Source organism: Hoplias malabaricus, chromosome 2 (assembly GCF_029633855.1).
Source record: "Hoplias malabaricus isolate fHopMal1 chromosome 2, fHopMal1.hap1, whole genome shotgun sequence".
Classification (NCBI taxonomy): domain Eukaryota; kingdom Metazoa; phylum Chordata; class Actinopteri; order Characiformes; family Erythrinidae; genus Hoplias; species Hoplias malabaricus.
In genome coordinates, this window is record NC_089801.1 from 9215788 (window position 1) to 9235976 (window position 20189).

A 20189-nucleotide genomic window follows, 5' to 3' on the forward strand; every position below is an offset into this window, starting at 1 on the left:
AGAGAAATAATAGTATTTACGTAGGGTGACCGGGGGTGGGCGACTACTGATGTGCAGACTGACCAATTAAATGTTTACAGAGAAGAATATCGACCAATAACGGTAGCTCTACAGTCAGACCGTCCAATCAGAAAATTTTAGGCTATTTAACCACGGCCCCTTCTCACTCAAGCGAACCAATCGGAGTAGGGGAGGGCGGGACTAGTTCGTGAACGAAACGCTTCTCGAAATTCTATGTAAGCTCTAGAAAAACAAAATCCCGGACGTTTGTGACATTTTTTAAGTCTAAAAAAGAGGACATGTCCGAGTAAAAGAGGACGTCTGGTCACCCTAATTTACGGTATATTATTTGAATAGAACTAGGCAGTTTCACTGGTGTGCCAGTAACTACTGTTCACCGTGAATCCCGATCATTGTTTCGTTGTAGTGCCCCCTATCTTGTGTATGCTTATATAAATAAATCCTTTAAAATCATGTCCTTAATACTTTACAGCTTATTTGTACTTATACAAAATAAATTACATCACATTAAAAATATATATTAATGTAACAAGCTATGTACTGTTAAATGAAGGTTAATTCATTTGTTCATCTTCTCCAAGTGTCTCATTACTATTAAGGACACTGTGGGGCTAGAGCTTACCTGGACTCATGTTGTACAAGGCAGGAACACACCCTTGACGGTACCAGTCAACAAAATGATGAATGTGCTTCTTAATTTAAAATCACATTAATCTACAATAACAGTCAATTATTTAACAAACATTTCATTACAGAAAAAAGAAAAGAAAAATGGACTCAAGTTGTCTAGAAGCTTTATTGGTGCTTGTTTACATTTCACAATGCATTCCACTGAGTTCACCACGACTGTATGAAGTATCATTCACAATTACTTGCATAACAAACAATGCTTTAAGTTTTCATGTTACATAACTTTGCAGCTGTAGGTATTGGGTCCACAGATAAACAACTTTAAATATAATTTTTTTTAAGTCAGCGTCTGTAAACGTGTTCTTCCAGAGATTTCACTATAATAGCTGCAATGAGGTGAAATGATGTCTCGATATATGCTCTTAATCTTGCAAGATTCTATTTGCCTAGAAATACTCAGAAGCATGAAGTGCTATGGAGCAACTCTTTGCTAGTACACAAGAGCCACTGTTAAGAGCAAGAAGCTTTGTGAAAGTCTACACAGTTAATCAATAAAACAGTACAATCACAGTAACACTAAATAATACCAAAAATGGACAGATAGAGTTTTTGCCCAAATAAAGTGGTACCATTTAACACTCCCTCATTAAAAAAAACAAAAACAAAAAAAAATATTTAAATTATTTCTGAAATACATGGGGATTTAGAAAACAACAAAACCAGTTAATGGAATACTATTTCTTGCGCAGAGGTTTGTGACACTCAGAGTAAAGATGTTATTTGCACGTTTATAGCAGTCAGTGTCTCAAGAAAAACATGTAGTGGCTCAAATGGTTTACAACTTCATCAGAGTGACCTTTTGGGGAGCAAAGGAGGAAAGACACTGGAAAAGAGGATTGAGAAACATGGTTCTTCCACAGGGTGTGAGGGCTTCAGTAGGAGAAAAAGAGATGTATGAAAACAAGAGTGTAGAGGAGGGCACCACACCCTAATCCTCAGAGCAACACCACCAGCCAGAACGTGATCGACTCCTTTTCTTTTCTTTCACTTTCTGTCTTCACTCAGCCTTCTTCTTCGCACCAGGGATTTTAGCCTGGATCCTACAGAAATAATTTAAGAAATGATAGTTATTAAACTTTAATATTTTAAAGAATTTACTAATTCACAAAACATTAATAAATCATATTTGATTATTTTATTCCAATGTATAACTAAAAATATCTTCCCCCAGCTTTAGACTAATCAGGATAAGTTCATTCATTCATTTGTGGCTAATTCTACAATTTGGAGCAGTTTTCAAATGCTGCTCCGTTCAAACTGTTTGACTGATTTTACTTGCTTTACATTTTTAATGGAAGCACAGTACAGAAGATGAAATAGACAGGACTGAGGTGAGCTGGCATAGAATTTCCTGCTGTATTTTAGACATATATGGCAAACTGGACTTACTTCCCAACGACATCCTTGATCTGGTTGTTTACAAGGGCGATGTAGTGGTCAATTTGTGTCTGTAGGGACAAGTAACAAATATTCAACAAAGTTCATACAAAAATTAATAATAACAAACACTAATACTACAGATATCGTAACACGTACAGTATTGTACGAGTGTAACTGTAGGAAGGGATGTTACAGGGAGATTTTTGGGATTAGAAACCCTCTGTTTGTTTTCCACTAACATTAAAGTATGGTAAAACGAAGATTTAAAAGTATATATTGTTATCGTAATCCAATAAGCATACAATTAAACAACAGAATGAGAAAATAATAAGTGGGACAGGGCGTACAAATGGGAATAACATGTATTTGCATAGGTACTAAGCCTAAAGGAAACGGTGTACTTCAACATCTAAAACAAAACAGACAGAATACCATCTAAATCGAAACGGACTGAATTAAATGTTTTGGTTATCTTCTAAAGAAACCAAACTGTGACTAAACTAGATCAACCTAAAGTCAAACATTACATCAAAAGTACCTCTTGCAGCTGAATTTGTATGTTTTGCAGATGATTTTGTATCTTTTGCAGATGAATGTGTACGTTTTGCAGGTGAATTTGTAAAAAGGGGTCATTCTTAAAACAAAGAGAGTTGATTAATTGCATTTATTTAATTTCTGTGTAGCAGGTTGGGTATTTTTATATAATGCATGTTTCTTCCTCTCTTTAAGACTCGCATGTCAATAACTACTGACAAATACTTGGCATATTCACTACACTGCTGTGTTCAAAATGTTTAAAGAGACCACCCTCAGGTCTGAAAAACTGCAATGCAGCTGTTTTGTGATGGATGTTAGAACAGCCTCATCTTGTGTGGGGAAATAAAAATGAATAATGATAACATGATTAATTATTCCTAGGGCTTTCAGGAATGTCCTTATCTTTGTTCCTATATTTTTAACCTGTTTACAGGCATATTCAGTTGCACAAGTTAAGACATGTCATCAAAACCCCCAACAACAACCAATCTGAACTGAAAGGAAAGTTATGCTCATATGTTATTTTACCAAGCACTATTTTTGGAAAAACTGTTAAAAATTTTTTTGCAGGACTGCAGAAGAGAGATTTAAAACGTCTACTTGTATTGATAACGCTGCATTCCTAGTGCTTACTCCAGCTGGTATTAGATTAGATGAAAACATTCAGCCATGCTTTAAACCCAATTCATATTCCTTCATCTGAAACAGAATCACTCTCCTTACCTGATGCTTTTCATAGACCACTGGACAAGTGAAAGCACTGACCAGACCTGAAAGATTGAAAGAATTTAAAGAAGTATTTTAGAGAAATATTCAGTTTTACTCCATTCAGTTCACAATAGCAACCACTCTGCAAGAAGTATATGCTCCACTTACCCAGAAACCTACTAAATGGCCTACAGTATTTTCCCCTGTGTGCAGTTTAAAGATAATATATAAGCTAAATTTTGTGTGTTAGTTTAGTAAGTTGAATCAAATACCTAGCAGTCTAGTCACTTTAAAATACTGGAAATAACTTTGTAAAATGGTTACTTTGCCATTTGGTCAAATGTAATTTGTTAAAGCTGTACTATAAAGCTTTTATTCTCTCTCTTTCTTTATATTCCAACAATAGTTGACAACTAGTGAGGTAATCCTTTCCTTGTTTCACTCAATCTAATATGTATAAAACCACCCTGAAGTATCTTTCAAATGACCTCAATATGCTTAGAGAAAAATGCAAATCATGTAATTAGTTGGCTTCCCACGAAGCTTATGACACACAATGAGGGAAGTGAGAAAAAAGTACTTAGTAATAATTATTATTTTTTGTTTAAATCTTATTACTGCTACTCTGAGTGCTTAAATAAATATTAAATGCTTAAATAAATAAATAAAAATTAGCATCAAGAACACAGATGAATAACTACCATCAGGAATTAAAGCTGAAGTTCAAATCTTTCAGATCACTGACTAACTAAAAAAAAAAAACACTTTCCTGAGAACACAGGCAGTAGCTATTTAATTAATGAATAACATATTAAACCAAAACTCTGGTCAAAATCCATGTGGTGGAACAGGCCTTACCCAGAATGAGAAGAGTGAGTCCATTGAAAAAGGCACCAACGTATGTCAGAATCCACATAAGCACAGCAAACTAAATAGTGAGAAACCACACAAATGAAATTGAATGATATTTCTGTTCCATTTCATTTACACGCTCCTTTTCCACCTTAAAATGGTGCATTATTACATTTCTTCAGTTAAAACTGATAGCCCAGACAGAAGTAATGCTATACAATCAAGCTGCACAGCATGTGTTTATTAGCAGGTTTTGTCATTCCATTAGTGTGAGATTATGGCTCTTGCTGGTAATCACTAGAACCACATTACCATCACCAGTCAAACTAATCCATGTTAAATAAGGTTAAAAGTAGGACCCTCACCTTGAGAGAGTCAACCAGGTCCTCAACCAGGAACAGGCGGCGCAACTCGACAATAGTGGAATTGATCCGCCCGAGGGCTACGTCGCTATATTTATGGACCACGGCTTCAGGCAAAGTAACATCCTGCTCGAGATACTGCCTAAAGAGAGAAAATCCATAATTTATTCCCAGTTCAATAACTTCTCAGACCACATACTAAAACTGCTGATCACAAATGACACAATAATTAGCTGGCATTTTTTATTTGGCAATTATCTAAACAGATGCTGGAGATATATTTGAGGTGTTCTAAACCAGCTTAGTTAGAGTGGAGCCCAATCAGTTTCTCTTAATGCTAAAGCCAGCTTATTTGATCCAAATGAGAAGCTAATGAGACGTCAAGAGAAAGGCTTAGTTTGCATAGCTGCCAGGAAAACGGATAAGGCATAGAGGTAGATCCTCAGCAAACATATACACACCCCAATGCTCACAGACACATCTTAAAAACTCAAGCAAACTATGTATTTGAGCACTAATAACCACCCATCTGTTTGTACTCGTAATTTAATATGCAGCTTTAGGTGCCAGAATAAATTCTGCATTCCATTTTGGGAAGTCAAGGAGACTTAAAATATAGAAAAACCCTTATGAATTACAACTGCTAAATAATTGTAGTAGTATTAATCCCTGTTTTTGAGAAGTTGACATATACCCTTTTTTCCCCTCTTTTCACTGCAGATAAACAATTTTACATCCCTTAACATTACGGGTCTTCTGCTATTTGGATTATTCAGAGTGCACATCACTCCTGCATTACTCACTTGAATGGGTGTCCTTCATCAGACTTCTGGATTGCCTGCAAGATGCCCTTGTATATCCTGAATGTGACAGTAACGGAGAGGAGGGCCAGGGCCACGTAGGAGAGAACGCTGATGATGCTGCACACACTGAGCGAGAGCAAGAGCAGGAGACAGGCTCCAAAGACAACCCCTGTGTTCTTCACATCCCGCCAGTACAGGAGATCCACCACTGCAACAGTAAGACATACAGCTCAGTCACTAGGCAAAAATGACCAAACAAGGACTTTAAACAAGAGTCAAACTTGAGCAGTAGAAGGCCGTAATCAGGAAAATTTTAAAGGATCCCAAAACAGGGAACAAGTAGCATCATTAAACATTCATTCATTATCTGTAAGCGCTTATCCAGTTCAGGGTTGCGGTGGGTCCAGAGCCTAACTGGAATCATTGGGCGCAAGGTGGGAATATACCCTGGAGGACACTTTTTGAGTCACCAATCCACCTACCAACGTGTGTTTTTGGACCGCGAGAGGAAACCGGAGCACCCGAAGGAAACCCACGCGGACACGGGGAGAACACACCAAACTCCTCACAGACAGTCACCCGGAGCGGGAATCAAACCCACAACCTCCAGGTCCCCATCATTAAACATGTTCCAAGAATTTAGCATATTATAAGAAATTATTCTTATACACAAGGTTTTTATTTCCTATTAAGATATTAGCAAACATTAATTCTAACCATATATATGCCACCCACTGTCTAAGTTTGACTCTTGTGATTTCTCACTGATCATAAACACTTGCAGGTGAGGTAGGGATGTAGATGAGAACAAATATAACATCTAGAAACATCTATGAAACAAACTCCTCAAAATAAACATTAGTAATAAGCTCATGATCTATGCCTAGTATTGATCTTTGTATCCTCTGAACTCCACTACATGGAAAATATGCAATATCATATAACAGCAGTAGTTTTATGATTCTCACAAGTAAAGTGAAACTAAGTATGCCTTAAAAATAAATGGATTTTATTTTTAAATTTTTAAGTTAATTTCTACACCTAAATAAAATTATAATATCTGGTCAAACAATGGCAATTGGATTAAGCGGCTTTGTGCAGTTGTCAGGTCATTACAAAAAAGGAAAATCCATATTTTCTGGCTGTAGGCATGTCTGTGTGGTAACTCTCCTGACCTCATTTGGCTTAAAAACCTTAGGGAAAAAAATCACTTTATACCCACATGAACCTTGCTTCACCCTGAAAAATAGCCAGACTCTATCCAGAGCTGTGTGCTCATCACATCTCTCTCAGCTTAATCCCTACCTACTTTCAGTGGAACAGCTGCTCACTCAAAAGCACCCACCAGCAGAGCAGAATTCTGAGGTTTGCAGGTTCAAGGGGAATTCCATCCATTTTCCATAAACTTTTCTCTGTTTTCGATCAGTCAGATATATATAGTCATGGTGTCATGAAATAGTTTACTAGGAAAACTTTAGTTTTGGCGATAAACAAATGTTTTTATTCTATATCTATCTTATAATGGCCAGCAAACCTACGCACTTAAAACCCTTTCTGGGACCTTTATATTTGTGTGTGAAGCCATTTAAAGAAACGTTAGACTGTTTAATCCTCTTCAGCATCTTGTTTCTTAAACTATATCTAGAGCTAGCTTGACTCATCTGAAGGGACACCCTCTATCACGAAAACATTCTCTTTAATACATGAGACTTAACACTTTAAATTTAAATTTCCCTGGTTTGGTTAATGAAATTTTTATTTTTTCCAGCTCTTAAAGTGCCTCCTCTCATCTTTATGAATTTAAAATATTTGTTTGCTTCTAAACTATATTTCTATTGCTGTTATGGCAAGATATTATTTATGCGAAATTACACGTTAACATTATGTTCAAACAGATGCATAATGTGTCTAAAGTTACAAAGTCAGCTGACTTTCTATTTAAGACTCATCTTAAATCAAATGCACTTCACACAAAACGTGCATTCTGTCAGCTTCTGTGGCTTCCAACATGAACTTCACGTTTGCCCATGACAGCTAGCCTTGAAGCACTTGGTTGACAGTGGCAATTCCGTTCAGGTCAATCCAGAATTAGATCTGAAAGAGGTTATTTTTTGACCGCCTGACGTCTCTTGACATGGAAGTCAAGTGTAACATTGAGACAAATATGGGGGCTGGCTAACAGCTAGCTGCAGCACAAACTGAACATACTGTACAAACACAGGAGTCAAACACTAGACACAGTACACCTCTTATTGAAAGCCCCCAAACTGTATAAATGCAAAGATCCATAATTAAATCAACATTCCTAATTCTATCAATGTCTGATTGTTTTTTCATTTTAATATATTTGAGAAAAGATAAAGTATATATTAAAAAAAAACAGGCCACATTTTATGTTGTTCTCCCTTCTTACTAAACATAAAGGAGCAGTATTATACACAGAACTGTGTTGCATAATAGAGGTTTAATTAATATTCACTAATGCTGGCCTTTGAGCAAACAACTTTCAAGCGATTTCACTGTGGCAGTAACTGGGGCAATATCAAAATAAAAACAAGGGTGTGTTGCTAGACTTGTGGCACGCTCCATTCATCCTGACTGTTTGATGTAGGTTGGTCAGGATATTTGCCTTAAGTCTGTACTGTTTCTCTTCTAGATGCTCTGTTATAACCCACCATATTTAATATTGTAAGTAAAATAACGCATTATTTTTGTTTGTTTAAAGATAAAATTTCTTAGTGTGGGCTCATTTGCCAAATGAAATGATGCGACTATACATTAATTGTTTTAGATGTGAGGAGTCCAATATTTTGGTCTACTAGCATGTGGTTAACAGACTAGAGAAAAGAGTACTGAAATCTTGCATCTCTGACTGTATGGGTTGACCCTTTCACCCCATAAAGTAACGCATTGTTACATCATCCAATTATTACATCACTACTGCATTATGACGTCTACATTATTAAACCGCAAACCACCAACAAAAACAACAACTCTTAAAGACATTAGCTAGTTGCGTGGTTTTAAGAAAGCCCGTACTTGTTGCATTGCACGGACCCCGTATTTCGTGCACAAACGCACGCGCGCTCTCGCTCCCACCCCCGGCGCGCGATGAAAGGCTTTGAAAGCCTCTCCCGGGCGGATTGCCTACATATGGTAAGCAGTGCGCAGCTTCGGGCAAAGCTAAAAATAACGGAGCAGGGCAACATACTCGCGTCTCCTCTCCCGTCCTCCCCAGCGTCTGCACTAGCCCCGGAACGATAAAAGCGACCATCACCCTCAATATACATAGCGTGTTTTCGTAATTTATTTACGGATCTGTAGATAAACACAGCCGGTGTATGATGTAATAATGTCACTGACCCCGATCTGCGTCCATCTCGCGCCGCCTGAAGCTCCGGGAGGCACGAACACACACAGAAGCGCCAGAAAGAGCGCGCGCGCACTTCCTGCGGGTTCAGCGAGAAGGAGCCCAAACGCGCATGCGCGCACGATGACGCTAAATGCACCCAGTATCAACACATTCACACGTAGAGGGCATTTCATCTCGGATTTTAAAACAGTCACACGCACACAAAAAGCCTTGTCTAAAATATCTGGAGCTTAACAACGTACGGTGTTTTTGTTTTGTTTTAAATAACGATATTAATAACAATTTACCAGTTCCATGCACTCTCATTAAAAAAAAAACATATTAGAATAATGAGCATATTTTTGCCAAGGAGGCAGTCTAACAAACTCCTCACAAACTTTGTTTTCAAGCTGAGATGTATGATGTGACTAGGCTAATAACACCAGATATAAGTACAAGGCATTGGTCTGTTGGGCTTAAGACTCCAGGCTAACACAACTTTAGGATTAAATTTCGACCCCCGTGTCCCTTACTATAGATTTCAGGCCTTGGTTTAAAAATAGTACAGAATTAGTAACATTCTGAGCAGCATCTCTGCCTCTGGTGGCATCCAGGTGATGCAGCTAGCAAACTGTAACATATAGGAATTATTAAACGTGTGTTCCATTGCACTTATGCCAGGTTTTATTGGTCATTGTGCAAGTTTATTAGGTTTCTTAATTCATGGGCAATTTGATCTTGTTTAAATACATACAAATCCTTTTATTTTTCCAGTCAGTGTAAATTGCTCAGGATAAAAGTGCAAGTTTAAGCTGTAAATATACATGTAAAATGTCTCTAAATGAACTCTAGTCTTATATTGGTCATGATAAACACCATATTGCTGCTTTCTGTGACAACAGTAATAAATTTGATACAGGCCTTTTAAAGAAACGAGACTTTCCAACAGACATGTTCAGCATCTCTTGTTCTCACTGCAGCTAAATTAAAATAATAATAAAACATCTCTTGTTAAAGTAGAAGAATTTAGCTGCATCCCCACAACATAGCTAGTAATTCTTTTTAAAAAGTCCCTAAACTTAACACATCCACAAAACCACACAGACAACATACAAAACCTCAGAGGAACTGAGAATGTGTGCTCGGCTAATTCTAACACTTAAACTGTGTTAAACAGAATTAATGTTGTACTGTATGCAAAGGAATATTTACAATACAGCCATTTTCAAGCAAGAACACCATCTTTGATACAAAGCACTAAATAGCACTCCCAAAGTGGAGCAGTTTCGACTGAGTGAGTGATGCCAGGGAATTACAAGTTCCATTAAGTGCTGTAATTTTTTCCCCTTGTGAAGCTAGAAAAAAATAAAATAAAATATAAACAGAATAAACGGATCACACCAATTTTAATGAGAATGCAAAGTTTACACATACTTAGCCTTCATTAAATCATTGCTGCCCCAACCACTACATCTTCAGATCCAAACACATGTTAACAGTACTGAAGTATTAAAAGCCTGAAAGACCAATATTGTATTGAATCCATTATTCATGAAGGACCTTCAACATTTACAGAGGCCACTAATGCAAAAACGCTTCGTTCCTTTACGACTATGTACTTAATTATCTTATTGTGGTAGATAGAGCTGACCCTGAGCACAATGCCCTCACTGTTGCAATGCGAGTCAATTGTGACACAGCATCTTTAGTCTGTCGCCAATACAGCACTCATGATCATCAGCAGACAACTAGTAAACTTCTGAGCCCAAGCTGAAAGTGCGTTGATTAAAACTGGAGAAAAGTGACACAAAATACAGAAGTCAGATTTACAACTTGAGAAACAGAACCTTAACTGTACTTGGTACTGATAGTTAAAAAAAAAAAAAACGGTTTCACATGTAGTTGTCCTTAGATGGCTCCAGATCAACCTGGCAGGCATGCAAATATCAGCAAATCATCTATCTGCAGATACTTTTGGCACAGATCATCCCTACCTCACCCAGGACCTTTGAACACCCCATATCTGTAATCACAGGCAAGCTATATCAGGTCCAAAGGTCTGCTCATGAACATTTTCAATACAAAAACACGTTTCTATATAAAAGAATCAGCTAAAAATCTAGTAAATAAAATAAAAATCAAAACATGCGCAACTGTAATAAAGCTTAGTAAACTGTCCAAACTTAACTGACACCGTAACAGTACAGAATAAGCAACAGCTCAGGTTACTCTACCACCACGAACGATAAGAACTTCAGAAGTCACCTGGCAGCAAACTAGCCTGCGAATTGGTTTCTTAGTATAGCAAACATTGTTGCTGTACCCTGGTCTTTCCAGTTTGGTGGAGGCTGATTGTCCTTATTGTCCATTGCGCTTTCCCTGTAGATGGTAGGGCCGTTCTGCAGGGGATCAACTTGCATTCCAAGCCAAGTGAGGAGCGTAGAGCTGCAGCAGCATGCGGGGCGGGGGGGTGTCGAACACTCAAACGACGAGAAGGAAGAGCTCCCTTAAGTGAGATGATGCGCGCATCTCTCTCTCTCTCTCTCTCTCTCCTCTCTCTCTCTCTCTCTCTCTCTCTCTCTCTCTCTCTCTCTCTCCTCTCTCTCTCTCTCTCTCTCCTCATCTCTCTCTATCTCTCTCTCTCTCTCTCTTCTCATCTCTCTCTCTCTCTCTCTCTCTCTCTCTCTCTCACTCCTCTCTCTCTCTCTCTCATCTCTCTCTCTCTCTCTCTCTCTCTCTCTCTCTCTCTCTCAGGCTGCGGGACTGGGGTCAGCTGACTGTCTGCTGGCTCGGGGAACCACTAATGCACTGACGCAGCGACTACCCCCACCTCTCTCTCTCTCCCCACCACACTTTTCTCCTTAAAATTTACATCTGCAAATACAAACCTACACCTTCCTTTTAAACTCCCTCCTCCCTCTGATACACATAGAAAGCTTTTTGTATCATATTAATAGGCTTTCATTAAACAAAACTATTCTTTCTAGGATACTGGAAAAAACCCCATTTAGTGTTATACAAATTCCACATCTGTACATATTTAGACCTCTCTTTACAAGGTGGTATTAAAAAGATTTTGGCTTCATTAGAATAAAACATGTATGTATTATGCCAAAGTGTTGATGCAAATAGTTAAAGAGAGCAACATCATTCTTCTACAATGGGGTATAAAGCAAAATAAAGAGGAGCTTGTACATATTCCAGACAGTGCGCAATTTTGAAGCACAAGCGTTCAGTTAATACGGAGAAGACCACTAGAGGGCGCCTCTTTCAAAGTAAAAAATACTGAGGCCTAACAGCTCGTCACTTTTTCAAACGTTCAGGTTATTGTGGTTACACTGTAATCAAAAGCTTAGCTGCTCCAAAGATAACTCATAAATAACAGATTAACAGTGGTTCTCATTCACTCAGTGATGTCATTCCAGCAAATCCAAAGAACAAAGTTCCAAAGAACAAGTGAGCTTTATGCTCATTCAAGGTGTGGTTCTGGGGCCCACAGCAAACCATGTTCAGTATTAAAAAAAAACCAGCACAAAGTTCTGAACACCTGCCTTCAGACACAGAACATTCTCTGCTGTAACCAGTGCAATCATTCATGTCAAACAAATTAGGCAACAGTGTCTGATAAACTATCTGCTTTTGATGACCCTGTGTCGCAATGCAGGCATGTAGTTCCTTACTGATCTTGCAACTAATAATGCTTGATCGGATATGCTAAAACCAACAGGAGATTTGTGTGTTAACTCATCTGACTTATTTTAGCCCTGAGACAAACTACGACAGTTCTGTTAGGAAAATGCTTGGTCAAGGGAAACGTGAAGTAGCTGACCTTTAACACAAATCACATACAAGTAGCTCTGTTAACCATGTGTGCACAGTTTTAACTTTAAATGCAGTCTGTTAGAAAACAGGACTGTAAAACGACTGGATCAAGATAAAAAAAAAAAAGTTCCTATCTAAGGCTCTTTCTCAGAATGAATCGTGAAATATGTATTATTCATTTTAAAAAATATCAAATATTTTTTTAACAAAAGCTTCACTTCTATTTAACCACGATTTCAGAAACAGGTTAAAGTTGAAGTTATTTTAAAAACTGAATAATAACAGTTATGGTTTTCTGGTGTTAAAAGTGCCCAGTAGAAAAACACATTTACTGAAATGTTGAGATATAACTATGTTTTCATTCAAATAAATATGAACTTGGTAAACAAAAATGAACTATAAGATGTAAGTAGATATTGGTAAAAAAAAGGGGAGATGAATAAAGGTTTATGAAAGTAATGGAACACTCAAACGAGTAATAAAACTAAACATTCAACATTACCAACACCGGCATGCTTCATGACCATCACAACATGCAGCGTGAGAACAGAAAATGCAGTATATTAATGATGAAGGAGACGAAATAACACTGAAACAAGGGGTGGGGGAGGGGGGTGACTGGGATACGATGGCTTCATTCACAGAAATGAAATAAAAGTTCTGCTGCAACATCCACAAATTTACCTGTTCCCGCACCCAGGCTAGGCAGCTTGATGGCTTTTGGTTCTGCTTCCTTCGTGGTCATCGTCTCGGTTTTGATCACAGGTACATGTGCCAAAGGAGCCTGGGAGGGCACTTGGAAATCTGATAATTCTAGGCCAGCCTTACCTCTTGCCTGAGAAGCCCCATCTAAGGGTTCGGTGAGCAAAAGGTAAGAACTCTGATTCTGTGTTTCTTGTGCTGCAGGGCTTGCATCGGCCTCTTTTTCTGCAGTCTTCTCTGCAAATTTTGGCAGCAGGTCCTCGTCATCAGCCTTGGAAGCGAACTTGGAGTTATCTAATGTTTCCAGAAATTCATCAATGGCACCTCGAGGTGGCTTCTCAACAAACTCAAACTCCTCAGATGACACTTCATGCTCAGAAACCTCGTCAGCGGCCTCAGCCTCCTCCTTGATGAAATTCTTGTCTTGTTCAATCTGAAAACTTGCTGGGTTTTTTGCCATGGCCTCCAATACTGGAGAGAGTGAGTCTGCAGAAGGACTTTCAGAATCAAAGTGTTCTTGAGCCTTTCCGGTTGGGAAGCTTAGACATTCAAATCTGTCAACCATCTGAACCGAATCTTGACTTGAACTCTTGAAATCGTCTTGGTCTTCAATTGCGGTTTCATTGCCCTTTGGGGAGACCTCTGCCTCTTTAACAAGGTCAAAAGTGCCAAATATTTTTTCTGAAGCACTGTCTGCCTCTAGATTTGACATATCAGTAGCCGCAGCAGCAGCCCTTGCCTCAGTCTCCTCAGTCATCTCCTTGAGCAAAGGAACCTTGGTTTCAAAAGCAAAAGGATTGTTTGCGGACAGGGAGAAGGGGGCATTTGGCGAATCATTTCCACTTCTGTGAACTGGACTGAAATCAGGGCTTCCCTCAGATGATCCAGAGTCTACTTTGTCTGGGTTGAGTGGTGAAGACTTCAAAATGTCTGGGAGGGAGGGTGGCAAAACATCCTCATGCTCTTTAGAGGTGGTTGTAAAAAGGTCAGAAGATGCGAGTTGGTGCCTTAGTGATTCAGTGGCCGCCTCCCTGGAATCAAAAGACGACTCGTAATCCTGTAAATCATCCTGTAGCTCTCCTTCATGGGCATTCTGGACCAGATCTGGAGATGGACTGTCTGACATCTTTGCCGCTCTTGTGTCTGCTGTAGTTTCTCCAAAGTGAGAGAACTCACTGCTAGGGTGGTCAACAGGTGAGAAATCTTGAAATGAATTTCTTTTCATTTCAAACATTAAGTCGTCATCTGACTGGTTCAGTACATCTGGCTCATATCTAGGCGGGTTCCTAGAAGGTGAATCGTTGCCAAACGAATCCATGGTTATCTTCGTAATATCCTGTGAAGCTATGAGTGAGGAATTTCCGCTCTCTGTTGAATTAGAGGTAAGGGGAAAATTTAAATGAAGGGTTATCTTGTGTTTAAGGCTTCGCCTATGATGATGTTTTGCCCTCTCCAGAAGTAAAAAAAAAAAAAAAAAAAAAAAAAAAAGCCTGTGCCACATTTTCGCAATCTATTGTGAAAGGATGTGCGCGTGCCTGTGTATCTGTGTATGCCTTCTCGGTTTGTTGGCCATTTATATTCAATGACACTAGGCAGATCTGGCAGGGGACGTTCTTTCACATATTCAGGACAGAGAGGGAAGGGAAAAATCAAGGATAAAACAGAAGCAGAAAAACTCCCTGCTTCTTAGGTAGACAAAGAAGAATATGACATATCAGGACAGAACATTGTTTGTTTGCTCAAAGACATTGAAAGTAGTCAAAGTGGTCAGAACATGCACTAGCCCAAGACCTCACCCATCAGAAATGAACAGGCTACATTTCACACATATCCCTCCCAATACAACACGTTCGTTGACGTTATGTAAAACTTCAACCAAAAACCAAAGAAAGAAATTACATTTCAAGTACTTTAATAAAGCCTTGAACAGTTAATCCATCACATACCTTTAAAAGGTAATTCATAACAATTATTTTGTTTTACTTATTAGTACAATTTTTTTCAGTTAATAAATATTTAATACATCTCTCCCAAAGATTGGTCATGCATGGTAGTATCAGCAAATTAATAGTAAATAATTAATAGTAAATAATTAATAGTAAAAGAGTAGCAGTAAAATGAGTTTGCAGAGCATAGGGAACTTACCTGAGGTAAATTGCATCAGAGGTGGAAGTGGAGCAGCAGGGGCAGGAAGACTGGGTTCATCTGAAAGAACATAAAATATATTATTGTAATAGGGAAACAGTGACATGTTTTCATAAGATGCAAAACACAACAAAGAGGATGCAGCTTTGCACAAGCCAAACGGTGGTAATATACACCCCCACATGGCTCTGCAAAGTTCATTGAGGAAACTGCTTCAAATGATGTGCAGGCCAGAAGCTTCTGTTAAGATCCCTCTACTATGTTTTAATTTGTTTAAACTAATACCCCTTAAGGTATATTAGGTATAGCAGAACTTAAATGTAACAGAATAAAACCGCAAAAGCCCTTGACCACTATGTCAATGATCTTAACACAATCACAATCCAGTGCTTCCTGAGCAGTCCTTCACTGTCTTCACCGAATGCAGGCAGCATCTCAGTTTCTGTAAGTTCTTTCTCAGTCTTTGATCACTGCACAAATGAGGATCAATCTGGATTAGTGTGGGTTTGTCATACCTGTGTAAAGCAAATATACTTCTCTCTGGTTGTCCATTACTAAAAACTTTGAGCTTCTACCCTAACAAAGATGTTATGGTTGTTTTTAACCACTGCCATTCAAGTCATTTATACTGGTCTCTGGTGAAAATTTACTATCACCTGTTATATAAATAATTATAGTAACTTGTTCAGTAATAACATGTAGATTAAAATACTAGTTAGCATCTAGGGGCATATAAAAGTGCCTTGTGGGAAATTAAGAAATTATTACATTATAAATAATGTACTAGAGATATTCATTAGCCATTTCTTTGTTATCTGAAATTTGATTATCATGTTTTAAAATACAGGCATGCTGGAGACATTATAACTACCTTCATATGTAAATAGCTTTTTCAAATCAGTTTGAAACCATCAAACAATGTTTGATATCTACTTTTTTCCAAACAGATTTATTGAAATCCATAGGATAGTAGCAGAATAGAATGATTGTATACAGGTGCCTGCAACATTAAAATTCAAATCAGTGATGCCCCACCTTTTGAATTTTAGTGTATGTCTATAACCCCAACAAATATTTTGAACACCAGACAACTGCATCTATGTTGGTCTGTTCAGCAGAAGGGAGCAAAAACATTTGCATAGACATTGTAAACTGTGGATGACATGCACTGTAATTTCAGGATATGGCCCACAATGAGCTAATGAGTAGGCGTGGGTGGAAAAGACACACCCAGAGCCTTGCTTTTTACAGCATTACTGAGAAGAAGCAATTGAAATGAACACCAGCAGTAGCATGGACAACATGCTCTATATATAGGTTATTGCTATATTTCAGATCAGACCCTGGCCCTCCCCCTAAACTCATCTAGCAGATTTGTGGACTGCTTGAAGGGTGTGGTCTACCAAAAAACGTTAAAAAAAAAAACCTCTGACACAATGTCCTGAAATGCCTGAACAGTGCAAAACACACTCCTCCTGAAAGTTGCAGCATCATTGTATTTTCCACTTGTGAGCCACATCAGTTCAAGTAAAGGCCTTTGGGAGCCAAGAACACAATACAAAGGATGATGGTACTATTGTATTACAAAAATAAAAAATAAATAAATAAATAATTAAAAAACCCTCATCAACGTCTTATATACAAAAGGAGGGTTTCCCGTAATAAATCAAAGCATAGGATAAAACACTTTCCTGTCAATTTTCACCTCTTGCACTGTAACTTATTCTAAAATAAGGCTTAATGAGAGAAATCGGCCCTAGAAAAAAAAGGCACATATGGATTGAGGTGACTGGAGTGCTTCCCACTAATTTATTTAGTCTTAATCACACATTGTCATCTGTACCACATACTCATCTAATAAAAGAAGATAAGCTTCCCATATTACATTCTGCACTGAAACCTAATCCCAGCCTTATCAATGTGTGGGGAGTTAGGCCAAAAAGACACATGCAGAGGTGGACACCATGAATACATTTGATTGATATCATGATAAATATAATAAACAATTCACATTTCATATCAACATATTCTCATATTAAACGTTTGCCAAATAACCTACCCGTACAAAGGGTGGCAAATGTACTCTAGATAAGCTTGGCTTCTAAAAAGCTTTGTGTCGTTTCTTATAACAGCCCCCTGTGCCACTTTTTTTTCCAGAGGTTGTATGCTTATTATAAATCTCGAGTTCACCATATTAGTTTACTTGTACTAATAATGAGACAGCTGTTTAAAACCTGATCCTGAAATTAAGTCAGCAGTCCATGTCAGTCATATCTCGCCTTTGTACTCAACCTCAACCAACCCCGCCCTAGTGGCTTCTTGTCAGAGATTTCTACGGCAGTTCCAGACTAAAATACACGTAAACTTCCAGGTTTAGACCCTCTAAAGAAAAGATTAAAGCCATATATATCCATTAGGTCGGAAATTTGTAAATGTTAGACTACAGCTTCCTGAGTCATTTTATATTCATTAGGATGGGTTAGTTAAACAATAAGGAAAGGGAAACTGATTTAAAAGTCCTTTCCCTGAACAAGGACAGAAGAAATCATTATCTTTATTAATTCCTTAAACCTCATCATTAGAGAAGGGTGTCAGCTCCTTTGTTTGAACGTACATGCTAACCACCAACGGCAAAAACAGTTAGCTAGCATATATTATAATTACATTCACTGAAAACGGCCTAGTCTCGGGGATATAGTGAGTCAGGAAGGCGAATAAAGACAGTGCTCGCTTTTTAAGGAGTCTTGTTTCACCCTTTTCTATTTCGCTAACGTTTATAGGCATTTTTTTGGCACTGAAACAGATGGGCCGCAGGGTCTAGCAAGTATGCTAACGGTAACGCTGCGTCTCATCAATTATTGTTACTGGGCTTCATCTGTGGCACGGTTTTAAGCTCTGTATGGAAAAAAAACCAATCAACCAGACTGGACAATGTGCACGTTAGCGTCTTTTAGGGATGGAAGCAGTGTGGTAAATCTACATCAGGAGCTGATACGGGAGCTTTGTTTTACTGTGATTAATGCTTGCAGGTCTTTATCGCGTTATCAACAAAAGGCACAGCTTCCTTCTGCACATAACGAGCAATACAACGTGGCAAATGTCGCTGTCAAAACATTTTCCAGCAAAATACAAAAGAAATAAAGCAAGCACTCACGTGATGATGGCGGTAGTGGTGCAGGGGCTGGTTCCTCCTCCACTGGGGCAGATTTAAAGGTTTCCTCCGCTTTGACAACGACAGACTCAGAAACAGCAAAGTCCTCCTGCTTTTGTACCACCTCCACAGGCGATGCTCTAATCTCCTCAGGCTCTGGAGTCGATGTAACAACTGCAGTGTGCTCTGGCACTGCAGCAACAATCTCCTCCTTCTGTTCAGGCTCTGGCTGCTCGGGAATTGCCTCTTTCTCTGCAGCCGTAGCCTCTGTCGGGGCTTCTTTTTCTGGTGCTTTGACCTCCTGTACCGGCACAGGCGCTGCTACTGCTGCTGCAACCTGCTGCTCCTCGAGCCATTCACTTTCCTCCACTTCACTGGGCTCTGATGAAGAAATCAGATCCAGTTTCTCAGGAAGCTCAGTCTCGGCTTTGTCTGCGGTCTGTACGATCTCCTCCTCTTGCTCCTTTTTTGACTCTTTTGTCTGTGGTTCCTCCATTGAGCTTGTCACCAGAGGCTCGGGTTTTGCAGGCTCTGGCTCGAAAGCTGTATGTGTTTCCACACCCTTCATTACTTCTCTTAACTCAGTCTCATCATGTGCCGCAAAACTCACAAGTACCGTATTTTCTTCTTTAGCTTCGGCCTCGTTGTTGCTCCCATTCATCACCCCCTCTCCAAACTCCTCATGCACTTCATTTGGAGTTGTGGAGGAAACTTCAGCGTCTGCCATGTTGACTGAAAACGTGAACAAATTCCCCCCTTTGATTCCAATCCGCAGATGGCAGCTGCCTCTCAGAACGTCACTTGTTTGAAATCTGTGCTGTTTTTGGTGTTTATTTTCTCTTGATGCTGATGTCAAAAAAATGTCATGAGCGACAGTGGAGCTGAACGCCCAGAGCCAGCGCTCAGCCGAAGCAGCCAAAGCGCTTTTGCTTCTCCTGCCCAATATTGAAATACAAACCAAGGCCTGACTGGCCAAGGAGGAACCAATGAGAATTCAGAAAGGGACGTAAGGCCTCGCCCACATCCAGCGAAAACCACGCCTACATTCTCAAACGGGTACCCAAACTTTTTGTTTGGTTTCTTTGGGGTTGCAAGTGCGTAAAATCACAAAGACTGTATAAAATAAATAAAACTCAAGTTAGAAATAATAGACATTTATTGTACATAGTGCTGTACTATTACTAAAATACTTAAAAATACACAATTAAAAAGATATATACAGGGTTAACGATTTAAAAGCAAGATGTGTCATAGGAAAAATCTATTGTTAGTTCCATCTAGTAATAATTATTACTTACGAAATAAACCAGACTTTTTATTTGACTAGGAAGAGGAAGCCTCAGTACTCTGTATGAACAAGAGAAGGTGGGTGTGGGTTAATTTTGAGGAAGCACTTTAAAACCTGTTGTAAAATGACAAACTATAAGAACAACTATAGCCAATAACAATGAACAACTCTACTGTAGGTTTGCGTCACTCTGTAAGTACATCATTTACAAGCTACATATCATGTAAGACCACATGTTTTTTTTACTTTTCTAAAAGAAGGTTTTGGTGTTGTTGGTCTCAAAATATAACAGGCCATAAACTCTGTATAAGGAAACAAAGATTCCAAGGATTCATTTTGAATTGTGGTGTTACAAAAAACAACATATATTCCATAT

At 38.7% G+C, this 20189-nt stretch overlaps 1 protein-coding gene across 4 annotated transcripts; it reads right to left on the reverse strand.

The window, feature by feature from the left end:
• Positions 1-798: 798 nt before the first annotated feature.
• Positions 799-19459, reverse strand: rtn4b (reticulon 4b). Of its 4 annotated transcripts, XM_066661120.1 has the most exons (9): positions 18529-19459; positions 15375-15434; positions 13212-14597; positions 5354-5561; positions 4554-4692; positions 4195-4264; positions 3352-3398; positions 2101-2159; positions 799-1751 (listed from the first exon to the last, which is right to left on the reverse strand). In XM_066661120.1, the coding sequence occupies exons 1-9, from the start codon at positions 19250-19252 to the stop codon at positions 1709-1711; spliced, it is 2736 nt and encodes a 911-aa protein (XP_066517217.1). In that variant the 5' UTR covers positions 19253-19459; the 3' UTR covers positions 799-1708. The 4 variants fall into 4 exon arrangements, with proteins under 4 accessions (XP_066517217.1, XP_066517218.1, XP_066517219.1 ...); XM_066661121.1 differs by lacking the exon at positions 13212-14597 and having other exon boundaries at positions 18529-19451; XM_066661122.1 differs by lacking the exons at positions 13212-14597; positions 15375-15434; positions 18529-19459 and adding an exon at positions 11029-11210.
• Between the last annotated feature and the right edge of the window lie 730 nt (positions 19460-20189).

Bases quoted from the DNA above. Each gene is read 5' to 3' on its own strand.
- rtn4b (XM_066661120.1), bottom strand. From the start codon at position 19,252: ATGGCAGACGCTGAAGTTTCCTCCACAACTCCAAATGAAGTGCATGAG. The intron at 4,693-5,353 runs GTGAGTAATGCA...TTCTCTCTTTAG, and splicing joins GATGAAGGACACCCATTCAA to GCAGTATCTCGAGCAGGATG. The intron at 1,752-2,100 runs GTAAGTCCAGTT...TTATTTCTGTAG, and splicing joins ATCAAGGATGTCGTTGGGAA to GATCCAGGCTAAAATCCCTG.